Source organism: Marmota monax, unplaced genomic scaffold, assembly GCF_021218885.2.
Source record: "Marmota monax isolate L192 unplaced genomic scaffold, Marmota_monax_Labrador192_F-V1.1 WCK01_AAM20220418_F8-fsc00181, whole genome shotgun sequence".
NCBI classification, from domain to species: domain Eukaryota; kingdom Metazoa; phylum Chordata; class Mammalia; order Rodentia; family Sciuridae; genus Marmota; species Marmota monax.
Window position 1 is genome coordinate 1,635,054 of NW_026694276.1, and position 22,396 is coordinate 1,657,449.

General features: G+C 34.9%; 1 protein-coding gene across 1 annotated transcript in view; it reads right to left on the minus strand.

The window, feature by feature from the left end:
* Window positions 1-22,396, minus strand: part of Gnai3 (G protein subunit alpha i3) — a 43,325-nt gene that overhangs the window by 7,463 nt on the left and 13,466 nt on the right. Inside the window, exons 2-5 of the mRNA XM_046467199.2 lie at window positions 13,228-13,270; window positions 12,973-13,114; window positions 5,148-5,305; window positions 2,977-3,105 (exon numbers count right to left, since the gene is read on the minus strand). Coding sequence (XP_046323155.1) covers window positions 2,977-3,105; window positions 5,148-5,305; window positions 12,973-13,114; window positions 13,228-13,270 — 472 coding nt within the window. The remainder of the gene's footprint in view (window positions 1-2,976; window positions 3,106-5,147; window positions 5,306-12,972; window positions 13,115-13,227; window positions 13,271-22,396) is intronic.

Genomic DNA, 22,396 nt, shown 5'->3' on the forward strand with positions numbered 1-22,396 from the left:
CCAAAAGTCAGCAGAATAAGCACAGAAATGAATTAAAGGAAAGAGAGGACAAAGAAAGGAAAAAATGAAGAGCTGAATAATACAGCTTAAGATAATAGCAATCATAATAAAACCAGTATTTATTGAGTGTTTACCATTGTGCCAGACACTACTCTAGACATCTTAAAAACATTTACTCACTTTACTCTCCTAACATCCCAAAAGTACTATTGTTATCAACCTCATTTTACAGATGAAGGAATTAAGGCATAGATATGTCATAATTTTCTCAAAAGCACACTACTATAAAGATGGGGACTGGGGATCCAGACTCAAGCACTCTAAAGTATTCTAGCATCTATACTCATCCATCCCACCACCCTGCCTCTCAGAATGATTTGTCTCTAAGTCTCCAACTTGTATTCTGCTTTCCAACATCTTCCTACTGATTCACAAGTTAGTTTTCCCTGTGTTAAGTCAAAATATTTGAGAGAAAAATTATGAAAAAAAATAATTACATTTTATGGTGGGACAAAGAACCCGGTATTTTTTAAAACTCCTTAACCAGTTATTTCCCAGCTCCAAGTCTTTCTTGAACCTAATTAATAATAACATGAAGTTTCAATTATTCAACTACTTTGTTTCACCACAGATTAGTTTTAGTCCACCACTCTCTAGTAAAGTGCTGAATTTCTGTGATTACTGTCCTCACCTATTTATTATAATGCCAGGGTCACCTACACTCAGCAATGTCTTTTAGCTGCCACCTGGATCTGATGAGGTATGCATGTAAATAAATAAGACTCTTAAAATCTATATTTGATAACAATGATAACAACTTTATAGGCTAAACTCTGCTATACTGGTTTATTGTATCAGATCTACAATTTCTAAGGACCTAAATTTCCAGGATTATTTACCCCCCAGAGATCGAAAGATATAAAGATAGAGTTGGTGTTTTCTTGATATACATTTGAAAGGGAATATTCATCTTATTTGTGACCAACCCTTCTTTTGGTTGATCTTGCATAGTTCTTTTGGCGGGGAAGGTACAAGGGATTGAACTCAGGGGCACTTGGCCACTAAGCCACATGCCCAGCCCTATTTTGTATTTTATTTAGAGACAGGGTCTCACTGAGTTGCTTAGTGCCTTGCTTTTACTGACGCTAGCTTTGAAATCACAATCCTCCTGCCTCAGCCTCCCAAGCTGCTGGGATTACAGGCGTGCACCACCGCGCCCGGCTCTTGCACAGTTCTTTATTCAACTCTGGTCATGCATGACACCTGAAATGATGCAGTAACAAGCTGGCTTTAACAAAGGGTCAGATCACAGGTTGTAGGAAGGTTAATACCACATATTTCACCATGGAACTCTTTCAAGGGGAGACCAGTGCACGAATAATTCCAGTTTACTCCCACATTTTCTTCCATAAAGTCCATAAATCTGGTAGAACACTGTGAAGTTCCAAGGTGGGCTTTTAGTACATATTAACATTTACAATATCATTCACTGACAGATCAACATTTTATAAACATTACCTCATAACTGAGAGGCAAGTAAGCAATTACACAATGCCTTGCATATGGTAGATGCTCAATAAATGTTTGAATAAATGGATAGTGGTTTTGCCTAGAGAGAAGAGGAAAAGGAAGAAATGATAGTACTTCATAACAAGATATCTCTACATGCCAATAATAAAGTGGTGTGGCACTTTAATTCAATCTGCTACTGATCCGATAGACAGGATTTACTTAACTAAAGAAAAATCTATGACATCAACAAAAGTTTCCCACACTAAACAAATAATGGTCAGAACACTTAATTATAAAAAATTGCTAATTTTATAGTACACAAAGAGACATCTCATTCCTATGGTTTCACTAGCTATTCCATGTGGTTTTTGCTGCTCTTGTTAAATAAATTCATCAGAATGATAAGTAGCCAATCTATTCTAAAAACATTCAGCTTAACTATTAATATACTGCAGCAGGTTTTAAATCTGTTTGGTGTATTACAATTTCAAGACCACAACTGGTACCCAGTAATACATAACTATCTATGGATTTCACAAATTCTGGAAGGCAACTATTTCAAAGAAAAGAAAACTAAAAGGATCTGTGGCAGTAGTTATTTACCTTTGTACAGAATAATGCTATCCCATTCTACCTATAAGCATGAAGAAACCAAAAAGTACATCATGTATCAAAGGGGAAAAATTCACTCCTAATCTCAAAGGTCACAAAAGCAGAAAATGGGAACCAAAGAGACTGTTTTATTATTTATAAAAGTCCATTAACACAGAGACAAGCTGTGGCTTGTCTTAGAATTAATTACTAACTCTATAAGAAAATTCTTTGTTTTAGAATACTAGAATTTATTCTCTAAAACAATCCAATCACTGTTTATGTCATTATATTGCCCCCAAAGACCTATTCCCTCAAGCTCATTTTCCTTTCTGTACTATACTAAGAACTTAGTTGATAATTCTATGCACACATCAATCCAAGACCCATCACAATATTAGATCCATCTCCTTAAAGTAAAATGTAAACCAGTAAGAAAGGAATGACACTGTTATTTCAAATTTAATATAAAAATGGCAGAACGAAGCCACATAACTAATCAGAAAGTTATGTCCATTTAGTATTTTTATCATTCTAAAGATTCAATGTCTGTTTTCAAGACTAACAAAAAGTAGCTAAAGAGAATAAAATTACAAGTAATACAAATTGGTAATCACATGATTGATTCTATTGGTAGGTGAACTACAATTTAATTCTGAATTTAGTTTCCTCCAAATGCATCAAATATTTTATTCTACTTGGAGAAAAAAAGAAATGTTTGGGCTCCCATTAGTTAAAACATTCAGATAATGGCTGATAATATGATAAATTTCTAAACAAAGGAATATTGCCTAGACAAATCTTAGAGCTTACTTAATGTAAGAAAGGTTAATGTTTGTGTTAGGCTTATTTAGCAAAAAGGCTAATAATTACTTGAAGTATAAATCTTTGAAGGTGAAATGTGTTTCCACAATGCCTGTGGTCTTCACTCTTGTCCGAAGAACATCTTGCTGAGTTGGAATGTAGTTGTTTTGGGATATTCTATCCAGATCATTTAGGTAACTAAAAAATAAATACATTTATTTTTACCTGATGAAGCCAATCATGTGTATAGCAAGTCAACAGACTAAATAATTCGTTGCCAAAAGTAGATTCTGAACCTGTTACTAAAGTAGCAAAACAAAATCAGATCTTCAGTATCATGGAATATTAATCAGGAAAACTATAAACCTAGCATAGGACATTTAAAGTAGGTTATGCATACACTAACAAAAGTGGTTTTAATTCTACAGAATTACATTGTCAAGGCCAATTTAAAAAACAACATGACAATGTTATTCAAGAAAATTTCTGAAGTTTACAGTAGAAAAACCAAAGTTGTCAGAATTTAAGCCTAATAGATTATTTGCATGTTTAACCTCTTGATGGAACATTAGAGAATGGAATTTGAATGATGAAAACTATAATAAGAATGAATATTTCCTGTTTTAATTCAGGAAGCAGGATTATAAATTTGTAGGGGTTGTTTTCAAACCAAGGGCCTCCTGCATACTAGCGCTTTACCACTAGAAAACAGCTGCTAGCCTGTTTTTTTTTTTTTTTAACTTAAGTCAAAAACAAATTATTAAAAAAAAAATTTAATTTTTGTTCAGTGGAATAACTAAAAGATTGCTTCAAAGTCAAATTCTCCCCAGCAGCTCTCGAGGCTGAGGCAGGTGGACTGTGAGTTCAAAGCCAGCCTCAGCAAAAGAGAGGCACTCAGCAACTCAGTGAGACCTTGTCTCTAAATAAAATACAAAATAGGGCTGGAAATGTGGCTCAGTGGCTGAGTGCTCCTTAGTTCAATCCCAGTGGTGGTAGTGGGCAGGGGGACACAAAGCCAAATTCTCCACCAATTTCCAGGCTGAAAACCTGAAGAACACGTGGCACCAATATAACTGAATCATTAAAGATCTTCTATGTAACCAAATATTACCATTAATGTTAAGGAGTCAAGCTTAGATGAACAATTATGGAGGGAAAAACCAACTTTGTAAATCACATGTCCTTTGAAGATCCAGAGCTTACTGAATCTATGATAGAAAAAAGCAATTAAAATCTACCCCTATGTCAAGATCATTGTAGTGTCATGTGTAACTAATTAAAATAAATTTAAAAAAAAGAAAAAAAATCTATCCCTGATGACCATGGGAGAATTATTTAAATTAATATCTTCAACTAAAAAATGTTATTAAAAGGTGGGCAAGAATCCTGAAATATTTCCAAAGTCATAAGCAAGCTTCTCAAACATCATTTAATTTCTTATAACAATATATGATAAAATAAGAATGGGGAAAGTAGGAAAATATAATAATGGAGGAATTACCTAATGTTTAAATGCTTTTATCTAGTACAGAGAAGGACACAGATATCAAGTACTCAACAAGTTCCCCCAAAAAAGTTTAATGAAAAAAACCAATAAATTTAGATCTGAAAACAAATGTGCACAGGGTCAAAATGGAATGACATATAATAGTGCAACCTAAGTATTAATTACCAATTTTCTAAAACTAATATTAAGAAAATTTCCTTAACAAAAAAAGGCTTCAAACTTCATTTTATGACTCAATGTTCTCTTTCTATAATAAAGTCTATTATTGTAATCTGGCAAAAGATTTGTAAGTGGTGACTAGTACCAGAAAAATCATAGCATGCAGCCCATACACAGACAACTGGCTGCATGAAAAGGAGTGTCACAATTCTAATTTACCCCTCTAACTGCTATCAGTGCCAAGCCCTTATGCACAGGGAACTTACTAGATAGAGCTGGAAGAGATCCAGGACTCAGCTACACTGGATGTCTCTCCTTTGCTTGCTCTTATAAATATACCATGAAGCTAATTTTGTGGTGCCAAATCTCCCATTTATATTCCATGAGGGAACTCTTTTCTCCAAATCATATAAATGACCAAGTCCTCTATAATCCTAATTGAGATAATCTTTAATAAAGGATCCTATAAACTTCTAAGAGTTTCTATTACTTAAACATTTCCTTAGGGATGGGCACTGAACTTTCTCTAGGGCCATGATGTTCTGTTATGGTTTCATACAGCAAAATTACTTACTATGAAGCAGAATCATTAAGCTGGTATTCCCTGGACCTGCTGAAGCACGCTTGTACCCCACCATCTCGCCATAACCGTTTAATCACTCCTGCTAATTCTGAAGTCATTACTCCTTCTTCAGCACTGCCAGCTAAAACAAATAATTGCCGAGCATCATCCTGAAGAAAGCAGGTAAGAGAGAGAGATGATTCTCCATTCTTTAAAACTTGATTATTGTCTCATTAAACACACATATACACACACACAGAGTCATACTTTAGAGGTGTTACAAAGACTTTTTCTAGCAAGGCACCATGGAAGAATTTATAATTAATTCTTTTCCCATTCTCACTCTACTACAGTCTTAAGTCCAGAACTGAGCTAAGGAATGATTTTATTGCTCCCTATTTCTCCTCACCATACCCCCCTCCTCAGAAAAATAACCATTTTGGTTACTCATGATTACTGAAAGAAAATGGCATGCCCATTCTATTAAGGGAAGCCTACAATTAAAAACAGAAATGAAAAGACTAGCACATTGAGGCTGGAACTGTAGCTCTGTGGTACAGTGCTCGCCTAGCATGCATGAGGCACTGCGTGTGACACTCAGCACCACATAAAAATCAAATAAAGATATTGTGTCCACCTAAAACTAAAAAATAAAATATTTTTTTAAAAAAGACCAGCACATTAAGAGGTTAAGTTTAATAAGTTCTTAGTCAAACTAACCAAAAGAAAAAAGAGAAAAAGTTCAAATTAATAAAATTAGAGATGAATAAGGAAAAATCATCACAGACATCACAGATATCCAGCAGATTAGGGACTACCATGAAAACATATTCTAATTTTGGAAAACCTAGAAGAAAAGGATATTTCTAGACAAATACAATCTGCCAAACTGAATCAAGAGGATACAGAAAACCTAAACAGACCAATAACTTGCAATGAGATAGAAGTAGTAATAAAAAGCTTTCCAAAAAAAAAAAAAAAAAAAAAAAAAAGCCCTAAACCTGATGGGTTCTCAGCAAAATTCTCCCAAACCTTTAAAGAACTAATACCTATACTCCTCATATTATTCCATGAAATAGAAAGGGATGGAACATTTCCATATTCATTCTATAAAGCCAGTATCATATTATACCAAACCAGATAAGGATACATCAAGGAAAGAAAACTACACACCAATATCTCTGATGAACTTGATTCAAAAATACTTAACAAAACATTAGCAAATTGTGTTCAACAACATAAGAATATCATATATCACAACCAACTTGTTCTTTTTTTTTTTTAAAAGAGAGAGAGAGAGAGGAGAGAGAGAGAGAGAGAGAGAGAGAGAGAGAGAGAGAATTTTAATATTTATTTTTTAGTTATCGGTGGATACAACATCTCTGTTTTGTATGTGGTGCTGAGGATCGAACCAGGGCCGCACGCATGCCAGGCGAGCGCGCTACCACTTGAGCCACATCCCCAGCCCCAACTTGTTCTTATTCCAGAGATGCAAGGATAGTTTAATATACAGGGATCAATAAATGTAATTTATCACATAAAAAGAAGTAAGGTCATAAATCACTTAGCTCAATAAAGGCAGGGAAGGCTTTATTTACTTATCAGCACCCAATCCTGAGAAAAACAATGAAGAAACTAGGGATAGAAGGAACCTAACTCAACACCATAAAGCTAACCTCACAATAAATGGGGAAAAAGAAAGCATTTCCTTTAAAATCTGGAACAAGGTAAGGATGTCTATCCTCACCACTCCTATTTAATATAGTGCTAAAAATTCTATCCAGAGCAACTAGGCAAAAGAAGGAAATAAAAGGGATAAAAAATACGAAAGGAAGAAGTCAAATCATCACTGTTTTCAAAAGATATGATCCTGGGCTGGGGATGTGGCTCAAGCGGTAGCACGCTCGCCTGGCATGCGTGCGGCCCGGGTTCGATCCTCAACACCACATACAAACAAAGATGTTGTGTCCACCGAAAACTAAAATAAATAAATAAATAAATATTAAAAAAAAAACAACAAAAGATATGATCCTATACCTAGAAGATCTAAAAAAAAACTCTACCAAAAGACTGCTACAGCTAATAAAAAAAATTGGCAAAGTAGCAGATTACAAAATCAACACATAAAAATAAATAGCTTTCCTGTATACCAACAATGAATCTGCTAAGAAATAAATCAGGAAAACAATTCCATTCAAAATAGTCTTGGGGGGAGGGAGGACCTAGGAATAAATCTAACCAAGCAAGTAAAAGATCTCTAAAATGAAAACTATAGAACACACTGAAGAACAAAACTGAAGAAGTCCTCAGAAGATAGAAAGACCTCTCATGTTCATGGATAGGCTAAATTAATGTTGTTAAAATGACCATACTACTAAAAGTAATATACAGATTCAATGCAATCCCAATCAAATAGCAATGACATTCTTCACAGAACTAGGAAAAAAAGTCCTAAAATTCATTTGGAAGAATAAAAGACTCAGAATAGTCAAAGCAATTCTAAGCAAAAAAAGCAATGCTGGAAGTTTCACAATACCTGACTTCAAATTATACTAACAGAACCTTAGCAACAAAAACTGCATGGTGCTAGCATAAAACCAGAATGAGACTTGACCTTTATCTTTCACCCTCCACAAAACATCAACTCAAAATGAACCGAAGAGTTATGAATTAGAACAGAAACTATGAAACTCCTAGAAGAAAATGTAGAGTCAATACTCCAGCATATATAGGCACAGGCAACTATTTTCTCAGTAGAACTCCTGAAGTTCAGGAAATAATGCCAAGAGTTAATAAGTGGAATAGCACCATATTAAAAGCTTCTGCACAGCAAAAGAAATGATTAGGAATGTGAAGAGAGAGCACCCACAGGATGGGGAAAAATCATTGTTAGCTACTCTTCTGACAGAGGGTTGCTATTTAGAATATATAAAGAAAAAATAAATGTTAAAAAAGAATATATAAAGAACTTTAAAAACTTAACACCAAAAAAAATCAAATAACTCAATTAATAAATAGGCAATTAATTAAACAGACACTTCTCAAAAGAAGAAATACAAATGGCCAACAAATATATCAAAAAGTTTAACATCATTAGCAATTAGAGAAATGCAAATCAAAACTAAACTGAGATCCATTTATACCTGCAAATGTCATAATTTTATTCTCTATTATTGCTGAGTAATATTCCATTGTGTATATATACCACAGTTTCTTTGTCCATTTATCTATTTTTTTTTTAATTTTTTATTGTTGGCTGTTCAAAACATTACATAGTTCTTGATATATCATATTTCACAATTTGATTCAAGTGGGTTATGAGCTCCCATTTTTACCCCATATACAGATTGCAGAATCACATCAGTTACACATCCATTGATTTACATATTGCCATACTAATGTCTGTTGTATTCTGCTGCCTTTCCTATCCTCTACTATCCCCCCTCCCCTCCCCTCCCCTCCCCTCCCCTCCCCTCCCCTCTTCTCTCTCTGCCCCCTCTACTGACATTCGTTTGTCCCCCTTATATGTCCATTTATCTATTAGAGAGCATCTAGGTTGCTTCCACAGTTTAGCTATTGTGAACTGAGCTGCATGAACATTGATGCAGCTGCATTATGGAGTTGGAAAATATCACGCTAGGTAAAGTAAGCCAATCCCAAAAAAACTAAAGGCTGAATGTTCCCTCTGATAAATGGATGCTGATCCATAACAGAGACGTGGGAGGCATGGGAAAAATTAAGGAACTTTGATTGTGCAAATGGGAGGGAGGGAGGGTAGGGAGGGTGCATGGGGGCAGGAAAGATGGTGGAATGAAATGGACATCATCACCCTAGGTACATGTATGATTGCATATATGGTGTGACACTAGATTGTATACAACCATAGAAATGTAAAATTGTGCTTCAATTGTGTACAATAAATCAAAAATGCATTCTGCTGTCATATATACCTAATGAAAATAAATTTTTAAAAAACTACACTGAGATTTCATCTCACAACAATAAGAATGACAGTCATCAAGAATACAAAAATAATACACACTAGAGAGGATGGAAAAAAATACTTTTACACTGTTGGTGGCATTGGAACTTAGTACAACCACTATGAAAATCAGTATGGAGGTTCCTTAAAAGACTAAACCTGGAACCACCATAGGACCCAGCTACGCCACTCCTTGGTATTTACCCTAAAAAATTAAAGTCATCATATTCAGTGATACTTGCACATCCATATTTACAGCAGCAGAATTCACAACAACCAAACTACGGAAATAGCATAAGTGTCCATCAATGGATGAATGGATAAAGAAAAAGTAGTATATATATACAATGGAGTTTTATTCAGCCACAAAGAAATAAAATAATGTCACCTACAGGAAAATGGATGGAACTAGAGATCATCTTGTTAAGCAAAATAAGTCAAACTCAGAAGGTCAAGGGTCATGTTTTCTCTCATATGTGAAAGCTAGGAAAAAGGAAAAGAAAGGTGAGGGGGATCTCATGAAAATCAAAGGGAGGTCAGTAGATAGAAGGAAGGGGGGAAATGCTAGGGAGCAATACTGACCAAATTATATTGTTATATTGTGTGCATGTATAAATATGTAACAACAAATCCCATAATTATGTAAGGGTACAATGCACCAATAAAAAAATGAGTGTGGGGGGGGGGGTGCTAAAGTTTTTAACATGCTACAGAGAATAAAATAATCAAACTTAAAGAAAAAATGATTTTCTTCTTCCCTTTTAGTCCAGACAACGGAACAGGCAGAGGAGATTGAGGCATTTAAAAAGTCTAGAAGAATAGAGGGAAGAATAAACCTCTCAGGGAAAAAATTTAAAAATCCATAGATTTCCCCCACAAAATAACAACAATGCCCTAAGAGAAGGGAACAAAGAAAGATGTGAACAAAACCTCATGAGTCACACACAGTGTTTTAAAGGAATCATAGCTTTTAAGCAAAAATATGTGAGAGGTATAGAGGTCAGAAAAGAGCTATGGGAATTAAGTTTTACTTCATTCTATCCATCCCTCCTTATAAGTTTAAAAATAAAAAGGCTCTTACAGAATTATTTTCCTACCCAAACCTAGTGTCTACCTCAAGATAAACAGAGAAATGCAGATATTAAAAATATACACATACAGGGGCTGGGGATGTGGCTCAAGCGGTAATGCGCTCGCCTGGCATACGCAGGGCGCTGGGTTCAATCCTTAGCACCACATAAAAATAAAAATAAAATAAAGATGTTGTGTCCACCGAAAACTGAAAAAATATTTAAAAAAATTCTCTCTCTTAAAAAAGAAAAAAAATATATATATACACACACACACATACAGTATAAAGAAAAAGTAAAGGGAAAATGGGAGCAATCACATTTGTATTTTCAGTAGTCATCAAGACAAAATAAATAAGTAAAAGGCATTTCAAATCACAGATAAAATCATAACCAAATCTCCTAAAACTTGACAATTCATTATCTGAACTTGTACAACAACCTAAGCAAAACAAACTGCCCACAGTACAATTTTCCAAACTCTGGTTGGGCCTTTGGTATTAATGGTTTTTGCCTAGTAATATCCCCTCCTTTAAGACCCTATCCTGGGGCTAGGGTTGTGGCTCAGCAGTAGAGGCCTTACATGTGTGAGGCATTGGGTTCAATCCTCAGCACCACATAAAAATAAATAAATAAAATAAAGGTATTTATTTTAACTACAACTTTAAAAAAAAAAATCCTATCCTGTGTTCTTTCATCTCTAGAAACACTTAGGGCTGAACCGTCTTTAAAAATATTCATTTAAGATCTACATTCTCCTTCTCTCTTTTCAAAGATATACTTTTTTTTCTTTTGAGCAGTGCTAAGGGTCAAACCCAGGCCTTGCTCATGCTAGACAAGTGCTCTACCACTGAGTTACATCTCTAGCCCTCAAAGATAAAAGATTAAAACAAAGAATCAATTACTGAGAAAAGACTTAGGCATTACACAAATTGTCAAACTCACTCAACAGTGAGCAAGCCCTTCTATACATATGGTATAATGATTTACCTCACATTTGAAGACTTTGCAATCCCTTGATTTTGAAATTTGACCTATCTATACTCATATAGGTATTCAAATAATCTCATGAAGCATTACTGTTTTTTAAATACAATGATATTCTATTACTACATATTTTTGCTGTTCTGATTCTGAAAATACTTTTAGGCAGAAACATTTTTTCCCATACCATTTAATCTCTCACCAACCTGCTCTTGATTCCCCACAATAAACCTTCTTTATAGGTCTATAAAGAGGCTCCTCTTTACAATGTACAATGAGCTTCATACTTTCAACCTTAAGCAGATATGAAGAAGGAATCTATCCCAAACTCAGCTCTATTCTTTCCATTCATTTTCTAGGCAACCATAGAAAAACTAAAGGAACAGAGGAATTGCAAATATAAATCCTCATATGTGAAAGAAAAAAAAGAGAAACAACAAAACTACATAGGACTGTAGAGTAGGATAATTGGTACTGGAAAGCTAGATGATTTAGGAGGCTGACAGGAATTAATGATGTCAACTCCATCCAGTGATATGAGTGTTATGACCTAAAAATTAATAACATTAACTTGATAAAGGAAATAAATAAAAGAGAAAGGGGAAAGAAAGAAAAAAGGGGAAGGGAAAAAGAAGAATCTAAGAGAAATAAATAACTGAGATGGAGAAAAAGCCAACAGAGAGAAGGCAGAGAACACATACAGTATTACTAACTAGTTATCAGATACAACAAACACAAAAGAGAAGCAGAGTGAGGTAATAGAGAAGAATTAGAAAGGGGAGGAAGAGGGCAGGGGACATAGCTCAGTTGGTAGTGTTCTTGCCTCGCATGTACAAGGCCCTGGGTTCAATTCCCAGCACCAAAAAAAAAAAAAGAGAGAGAGAGAGCGAGAGAGAAAGGGAAGGAATAAAGAAAGTAAGATACCAGGAAAAAAGTTAGTACAAAGAAAGAAAATTAAAAAAAAAAAAGACTTCCTTATTTCTAGGAAATAATCTATACTTTCCTTGAAATTTGGCTGACAATAAAAGATCTCCTACCTTCACAGTGGTTCTCTCCCCACTGGCATCAAATCTCCTAATTTTCAAACTAGACCTTCAAGGTCCACTAAGTATTAATATAATTAATCAATACAGCTTTTTAATATTTGATATGAGAAAGGCATTAAAGAATATACTACAACTTTGTACAATACATTTCTATAGCCTATGGTTCAATGCAGTATAGGGATGTAATATTCCTGAATTCTAAAATCGCCCCCCAAAATTAATGGACTTAGTGCTCATGTCTTTACAGTTTATTCTGTAAAAGTGATTTTGCTTTTAATCTCTATACCTCAGAAAATAGAGCTATGTATCATGGCAATCTTCCTTTTAATTTACTATTATTATTAATTACTATAAAATAAATGTCAACTGGGGCTGGTAGAGCCAGCCTAGCACGTGCAAGGCCCTGGATTCGATCCTCAGCACCACATAAAAATAAAATAAAGATACTGTGTCCAACTACAACTAAAAAATAATATTTAAAAAAAATAAATGTCAATAGTGCTATAAAAGAAGCAACTGAATAGAAGTTATCACAAAAATCTATAGTATATCTACAAAATCCCACTGCCTATACTCCTATGGTGGTTTTAGTATTTTCTAAAATAGACTGCTAATGCTGTTCAAATGAACACACGGTACTTTGTTACATCTTACCTTGTTACTTAAATTTATTTCCCTAAAACATGACCTAAAAATTTTGCTTAACCTGCACATACTAAATAAAAGCAAGTGAAGAAGAAAAGAGAAACACTTACTGCTCTGGCAGTTTCCCCAAAATCAATCTTTAGCCGTCCCATGGCTCTGATGATCGCAATGATGGACTGTATAGTATTGCTGTAGACAACTACTTTATACTGTTTACATTCTTCTTCTGAATAACCATCCTCATGAATGATTCTTTAAAAAGAAAACCACAAGTCAATACCATGGACCTAAAATGAAAAGATACTATGGACTTTTTACCCATTAGGAGGAAATCTAGTCTTACAAAAAGCCATGTTCCAACTTACTTCATCTGTTTCACAATGGTACTTTTACCAGATTCTCCAGCACCTGAAATAAAACAAAAACAGACTTTGAATTTCTCTGGATTCACACATAAAAGTATGAAATCAACATAAGTGATAACTATAAATTAATGAAAACCACAGGTCCTAGGGTAACTGGGTGAGACTGTTATGTCTATCAGGAAAAAACAATGGAGCTTCTCCATTAAAGCATTTTACTTTCTTCATGTAACTCAGCAACAAAGTATAATCTACTCAAAGTGTCCCAGGGCCTGCTTGCTATAATTTGTGTAAAACAGACATATTCAAGAAGCATTTCTAGTAACTCATCATAAAACATGATTATATACTGAACATAGGCAAAAATTAATGATTATTTAATTCCTTTGTTGACTACTTGCCATGCCCATGAACTGGAGGAACATTTCAAAAGCAATATTCTCATCATAGGACTTAAGAGACATTTGACTTCTCATTAATACAGAATAAAAGTATTGCCTCCACCACCTTTTCACTGTATATCTCCTCCAGACCCTTAAAACCACACTTCCCTCCTTGCAAAACCAGAATCACTTTCAGCTAACAATCACTATGTCAAATAGGCCTCTGAACTCCTTGACAATCTTCCTGCCAGATCTTCCCCAGTCAATTCATTCTCTCACCTTCCGAAATGCCCCAACACCATTACCTCTCTCTCCAACATTATACCCTGATGATTCAATCAATCAGGAAAAATTATCTCATTTCCTCATAATCATATGTACCAATCCATCTGCACTTCCACTAGTATTCTTGACCTTCATCAATGGATGAACTGGCTCTGTGATGTCTTAGAGACTAACCCTCTCCTTACACACTACTTCATTTTATCTGCTCACAGTCACGACTGCTGCAATTTCCTATGGTTTTAAACACCATTCATAAATTGATAATAATATTTAACATCTAACAAGTATGTCAATCTGCTCTAATGTCATCAATTACTCAAATGACAATTTTTCTCCTCTAACTGGGTCAATCCTGATCAGCTCATACAAATCGTATGCTATACTGACTTTCCATCTTTAGTCAACACACACCCACACTCATCTCTACCTTTCCTTGACCGCACTTATTTCCCTCTAGCTACTACTCCATTTATCCTCTTTACAGCAGAATTCCTCTAACATGTCATATATACTCGCTGAACCTTCAATATTCTGTACCTTCAATTCTCTCCTTTACCCATTCTAATAAGGCTTCTATCCTCACCAATCTACTAAACCCATTTCTCAAGGTCTCCAACAATTTCCATCTTGACAAACCCAATAGTCATTTCTCATCTTACTCAGCTCTCAAGCAGGATTTGTCCAAGTTGATGACTTCTCTCCCTTGAAATACTTTCTTTTCTAGGCATGCTTCTAGCTACCACACCTTTCTGGTTTTGACTCCTCAGTTTCTGTTCTCCAATTTCTGAATTCTAAAAAATGTATTGCTTTAAGGCTTCTTCCTCAGTCCTTTTCTCTATCTATACCCACACTCTAAGTTATCTCATCTAATCTTATGAATTATGGTTTTAAACACCATTCATAAGCCGATAGTAATATTTAACATCTAACAATTATGATATGTCAGTCTGCTCTAAGAACTTTGCCCTATTAGCTCATTTAACTTTCACAACAATCCTGTGAGGTAGATATTATTATCCTCATTTTACAGACAAGGCAAATGAAGCAAAGAGATATCAAATAACATGCCCACAATTATACAGTAAGTTGCATAACTGAAATGTACATTCACAGAATTTGGCTCCAAAGTGGTGTATGCTGCCTCTTTTACTCCCAAACATGGATCTGTAATCTTGGTTTCTAACATTGAATCTGTACTCATATAGTTAAATCACCTACTGAATAAATTACAATGGATATTTATAGGCATCTCCAATTTAAAATGCCCAAAACTGAGTTACTAATTCCCCACCCCCATCTCAAAACAAACTCTACTCTTCCCTTCATCTTCTCAGTTAATGGCACCAGCATTCATCCAGTTGCTCAGGCTAAAAATGGCAAGTGAACTAACTTAAAATATAACTAACATGCACATAGAATGGGGGCTTCAGTGCTGATCTATACATTAAATATTAGTAAAGCTTAGTTTTATTAAAAAAATAAAAACATACAAATACAGTTTTAAAACAGTTTGTTCCTTGCACATTGAAAACATGGCCTAGATGACAATGAAAGCTTCTAAGTGGGCCAGTGCTTCAGACCATGCCTTTCCTATAGTTTTTCACTTAGTGGCTGGAATAAATTGTGTAAAAAGTACATCTGGGGCTGGGGTTGTGACTCAGTAGTAGAGCACTTGCCTAGTACATGTGAAGTATTGAGTTTGATCCTCAGCACCACATAAAAATAAATAAGTAAAATAAAAAGTATTGTGTCCACTACTAAAAAAATTATTTAAAAAAAAAAAAAAGTAAATCAGATCATGTCACAATTCTGACCAGAGTTGGCCCATGGCCTCCATTTATACTTAAAATGCATGGCAGTATCCTTCAATAGCCCTTGCCTACCTCCTCACCCTCATCTCCTCTAGTCTCCACTTTGCTCTCACTGCTCTTGTCAGACCAGCTTTCTTACTTTTCCTCCAACATACCAAACTGGTTCTCACTGAGCCAGATCCTGACTCAGTCTTTGCATTTACACTTCCCACCACCTGAAATAATTTTTGCAAGATTTTCTTCACTCATATTTCTGCTTCCTTCAACAGCCTTCACCGACTAATCTACCTAAATAGCTTTCACCCCACCACACTCTCTTCTTACCCAGTTACATTTTTTTTTCACAGAATACATCATTTTTTTCACACAACAGATTTGCTTACTTCCTGTCTTCCCTACTAAGATATATGCTTGGTCAAGGCTTATTTATCCCTATATTTCTAGAGCCTCAAACTGAGCCTGACATAAATTACTTAAATATTATTGAAAAAATGATTGACTAATATTCAATAAGCATGACCCTTACCAAATATTTCTCAACTTCATCAACCAAAAATATAAATTAAAAGATAATTTAAACCATATAAAAATTTTAAACAAGCTACATTCTTGCAGAATCAAAAAGTACACTTAAGTCAGGTGCGGTGGCACATGCCTGTAATCCCAGCAACTTGGGAAGCTGAGGCAGGAGGATCACAAGTTCAAAGCCAGCCTCAGCAATTTAGTGAGGCACTAAACAACCTAGCAAGACCCTGTCTCTAAATAAAATACAAAAAGGGGGGGGGGGGGCTAGGGATGTGGCTCAGTGGTAAAGCATCCTGGGTTCAATCCCAATACAAAAAAAAAAAGAAAAAAATGTACATTTATATATGACTTTATTCTTATTACTATGGTCAATAATCAGGGATAGCACTATATAGTTAATATTCAGCAGCACACAGTGACTTTCTTAAGATACTATTTGAAAGAAATAAATTTCTCCTATATATACATCTAGGAAAACTAATGATTTAATTTCAAAAACAAGAATACAAATGCATTTGAGTTACAGTCTACATTGTATAAAACTATTTCCAGATCATTCTATACTAATAAGTGGTTATATGCTAAAAAAGTATAGGTTAATAAAATGTGTACCATTGTTTTATATATTGAAAACAGCATTTCTGCCTTTCATGTTGGACTACTCTGAATGACCATCAATAATTTTACTAATCTTAGCATCAATATCCACCTATCTCTTTAAGTTCTACTCTATTAAAGTGCTAACTTTAAAACAAAACAAAGCCTTTTCCAAGGCTCCCTTAGAAAACATCAGTTTGGGGCTGGGAATACAACTCAATAGCAGAGCAGTTGGCTAGCATGTGCAAGGCCCTGGGTACAATCCTCAGTACCACAAAACAAAAATAAAGAAAGAGAGAAAGAGAGAAACAGAGGAAGAAAGAAAAAAAAAAAAGAAAGAAGGCACTTCTTACTGCTCACAAAACTAAATATAGGATTTGTTTCATGGGTGTTCCTGGGTATTTTATACACATGAAGAGTGAACCAGGGGCTGGGGTTGTGGCTCAGTGATAGAGCACTCGCCTCGCATGTAAGAGACCCTGCGTTCGATCCTCGTCACCACATAAAATAAAAAAAACAAAATAAAGATATTGTGCCCATGTATAACTAAAAAAAAAAAAAAAGGGTGAATCACTATATACTAAACATCTTTAACCCATTCAGCTTCTAGATCACTATGAAAAGTGCTACCATCTCATCCATCTCCCAAGTACGAAATAAGAGTCATCTAGAACCCATTTGGTCTTTTCTCCTTATCAAGCTGTAACAAAATCTTCTCTCTTTCTTTGTTTTTCTTAAATTAAATTTCTACTTCTCATATGTTTGATGGAGCGTGACACTCAGCCTATTATGTGCTACTGCTGTAATTTTTCTCAAACTTAAATTCAAAGGCCTTCTCCAATTACTTCCAAATAGCACTACTAAAAAAGCATCAGCTTAACAGTTTCCAAATTCTTTAAACACTTTTCATAATTCTTTCTTATTAGGTCTAAGCTCTTCTGTTTTACCTCAGCCCCCCATAGTCCACTGTTCTAGTAGAAGGGTCTCCAAAAACATCTCACTCTAGGGTTTTCTTTTTTTTTTTTTTTTAATTGGGTGTTCAAAACATTACAAAGCTCTTGACATATCATATTTCATACATTAGATTCAAGTTGGTTATGAACTCCCAATTTTACCCCAAATACAGATTGCAGAATCACATCGGTTACACATCCACATTTTTACATAATGCCCTATTAGTAACTGTTGTATTCTGCTACCTTTCCTATCCTCTTAGGTTTTCCCCAAGTTGTTTTCCTATGTCCCACCCCTTTCCCCACTACATATGTGGTGTTTGGGACTTCTTAATTTTATCTACATCTTTTTGGCCATACTCCTTCAAAAAGTCATCAAAAGTTGCACATACAAACAAAGATGTTGTGTCCGCTGAAAACTAAAAAATATTAAAATTCTCTCTCTCTCTAAAAAAAAAAAAAAAAGTTGCCTATATTCCCACCAAGGAAAGTATATCAGGAGGTATGGGGCTGGGGTTATGGTTGGGGCTGGGGTTGGGGCTCAGTGGTAGAGCGCTTGCCTAGCACATTCAAGGTCCTGGATTCGATCCTCAGCACCACATGAAAATAAATAAATAAAATAAAGGTATTGTGTCCAACTACAACTAAAAAAAAAAATAAATAATTTTTTTTTAAATGGGGTAGATGCAAAGACTACTTCAGAGACAATTTATGGCTTAGAGAAGGAGGAAATGAAGATGATTCTGTAGGCAGAAGGGATAGCACTAGGCCAGGTTTAGACTATATGTAGGAGAAAACATTGGGAATGTCCCAGAAACAAAAGGGAACAGGATCAGTTAAACTTAGAAACATTATCCTTAAAAGTATATCTACCTAAAGGGCATCCTATATAAATACAAAGAAAGGATGAAATAAAAATGACAAGATTTTTGAGAGAAAAAAAGCTATGTTAGATGGTCTCATTCTTAATAAAAGAGGCAAAGTAATCTGTAGAGAATCAAGAAGTAAAATTAATTTAGAAAATCATAAACAATCAAGTAAAACAAGAGGAATATGTACATAATCATCATCACTGTAAGATAAAAAACAATTTACCAGTACATACTCTACTGCTGAATCATTGGATTTACCTAAATATGTTCATAATTTTAAAGAAATCCCTTAAGAACAGTTATCATTTTATTTGCCCCTTCCACACATATAACACTATGGGTTTTAAAAAAATCAGTCTATTTTTTTTAAATGCCTGATATTCAAAAATAAATAAAATAAAGGTATTATGTCCAACTACAACTAAAAAAATAAACATACATTTATTTTTTATACTTGAGTATATTTATAACATACTTGAGTGTATTATACTATTCTATTCATGTCTTCAAGCACAAAACAGGGACTAATAGAAAAAGCTTAAAAGTGCTTGACATGTAGTAAATGTTCAATAAATGTTAGCCTACTATTATTTACGAATGTGTTTTCACTGTTCAGAATATCATCAAGAAATGTCAAGGCTTGCCAAAGTTTCTTTTAATAAAAACTCTGATATTGATGTTAGTTCAAAATATCAGTAGAAATGGCATAATATTCAGCAGCTATTTCACTATTTCATAAAACCCTAGATCAGATCTGGATTCACACACATAAACAATTTATAACCTAAAAACTACAGCAAACTATGTCAAAGCATTAGTTATTTTCTCCATCCCCCTCTCTTTCCTTAAATATATTTTAGGCTCTGTTTACAGCCTCCTATCTCACAGTTTTCTAACCCACCTTTGTCTCTATTGCTTTTCCTTAAAGTTTCCTTTATACCTCTTACCACCTGAGAGACAGGCATTCCAGTGGCACCTGAAACACCTCCTTTTGCTTTTAAATAAATACTTGCTACTGTGGAGAAATCCTGAAAATTTTAATAATTCAGAATTATAACTGGTATACAAACCCTCTTCCAGAGGTCTGCAAAATGAAGTTCCAGAATGACAATATTTTTGGATAACCTTCTAGCCAATGCTAGACCAAGACTCTCTCTCTTGTATAGGTCCATTATCATACATATGGAAACATAATTAGAATAGGCATGGGCAGCCCCTCCTCTAAAGCAAGTTAACTAGATTTTTTTCCCTTAACATATTCTCACTTTTCATTTAAACACAGGCAGTTAAGAAGATTTTTTCCCTCCTTTTTAAAGCTAATGACACCATATAGTAACAAACTCTAACAGAAGAGTAAAATTTAGTCCCAACTCTGCCAAGTCTACTTGGGTGACCTTGGGCAAATAACCTAACTACACAATGTCTTATGTCCTTATATATAAAAGACGGAGGATCCTCACTCAGCATCACATAAAAATAAACAAATAAAATAAAGGCATTCTGTCCATACACAACACAAAAAAATTAAAAACATGGAGGCCTACATGTGATCTATAGATGCACTCTAATATTCTATTATTCCATGACTATAATTACTATAACACTAAAAGCTGACTAAATCTCTTATTCTGACACACAGAGGTCTCGAATCAAACCATGGCTCCCTACTTTCCTATCAACTCAATTTACAACAGCTACCATAATGCAGTTATTAGCATGTTCTCCAACATGCACTCCTGGCTCCAGAAGGGACCAATAGTAGACAGAATTAGAATACATGACAGTAAGGATGAGTTATATGGTATGTAAACTCCTATTATTCATGCTCAAGGGCACTTTATATATGGTCTCAAACTAGCAGAGCCTTCAAGTTAAACTGCTATGGTTAAAAAGAGAAAAAAAGAAAAGAATTGTAAATACCCACAATTAAGGATCACAGGAACACAGTCCATGCTATTTCCAATGAGGATACCTATTGCTCTCACTGGATCCTTCATATTAACAGGTAGTAAGTAGCTAACAGTAAAAATTCAGACAAAGGTTAACAATGACATTTCATGTAAGTGCTTTTCAAGGTACTAACTACAAAAATCAGTTGCTTTTTAATTAATTAAAAGGAAAGATTAGAAGAATCACAGTTGGGGGAAAATGTCACTGAGCAAATAAAAATTATTATTCACTTTTTTTTTTCAACAAATATGCCTCCTTTGTGCCCAGAACTGCTGGACATCAAGAGTTCAAAGTTCAAGTTTCCTTAGTCTAAAATAACAGAAGAATTGTTTACTCACCCCACTATTTCTCTAAACATCCTAAGCCTTGTATGTATAAATACTCCTGATGCCCCTATTCAAGTCAAACTCCAATTTATTGATGAAGTCTTCTGCACTTCTCCCACAGTTCTACTGCCATCCCAATGGCTGGCAAAAATTATCCATTTTCAGCACCAGTCCCAGGGGTTAATTTCCAAAATTAAACTCCAGATCGTCCCTCCCAGTCACTGCACCTCAATTTTATCTCTAGCCCAGTTCTGGCTATTCTAAAAACACTATATGACTACCTTCCTAGCTCCTCATCTCCTGGCTTCTCATAAACGGTTAAATGGTCTTCTTGATTTTGATTAAAATAATTATGAAATCTTTTTTGACATAATCTAAAAACCCTTCCATGCCTGTGTACCTCACCCTTAAGAGTACCCTGACCAGGCCTAACCTGGCTCTATAGGATAGGATCAGACACTGTTACACTCGTACTTGGTTAATTTTTTTGTAATTATTCGGACCTATGCCTGTTTAGAATTCCACTTATCCTTAAACTCTTTAAAAGGATAATTCTTGAAAGTACAAAAAGCTGCCTTCTTTCTATAGCCCCCTCTTCCAAAACTAGGGCAGAATAGGCACTTAATAATTATCTGTAGGATGAATGGCTCGAGTTTCTATGATAGTCAGTGGTTGCCTAATCTTATTTTGTAAGTGCCAGCTGCAATGGATGGAATTTTTAATGTGGGCAGTTAGCAGAAACAGATTTCTATTCCTTGGCTATCTTTACTCAACTCTACACCCACTCCTGGCTATGCCTTCAATTCTCAGCCCACTACTATAATGAGAATAAATTTGGACTCACCAGCCTCCTTTCCCTCTAAACTTAATCTCAAACCCTGTCCTAGCTCCCGTGCATGTACTACCATTCTGTTCCAGCAGCATAAACTGCTACAAATCTGTCCTTGTAACCCCAACACCTAAAAGTACAAAAAATATAGTGAGCACTCTTTAAATATTCGCTTAGTGGATGAATGAATAAATATCTTATGGGTTAAGTAAGTCAGTGAACTTTCAATTACGACAGAGATGATGGAGCTCTCTTCTAAAAAAGATTTTTTCAAGGAAGCAATCACATACCAATCACTAAAAAGGCTTAAAGGATATATAAGAAAATTTTTATAAAACTTAACTAGCAGGATACAGGCCTGTAATCCCAGCAATTTGGGAAGCTGAGGCAAGAGAATCACAAGTTCAAGGGCAGCCTTAGCAATTTAGCAAGGCCCTAAACAACTTTGTGAGCTTCTGTCTCAAATTTTTACAATGGGGGCTGGGGTTGTGGCTCAGAGGTAGAGGCTCTCCTCGCACGTGTGAGACCCTGGGTTCCATCCTAAGCACACATAAAAAAAATAAATAAGTGAAACAAAGGTGTTGTGTCTAACAACAACTTAAAAATAAATATTTAAAAAAAAAGAATTAAATTTTTACAGT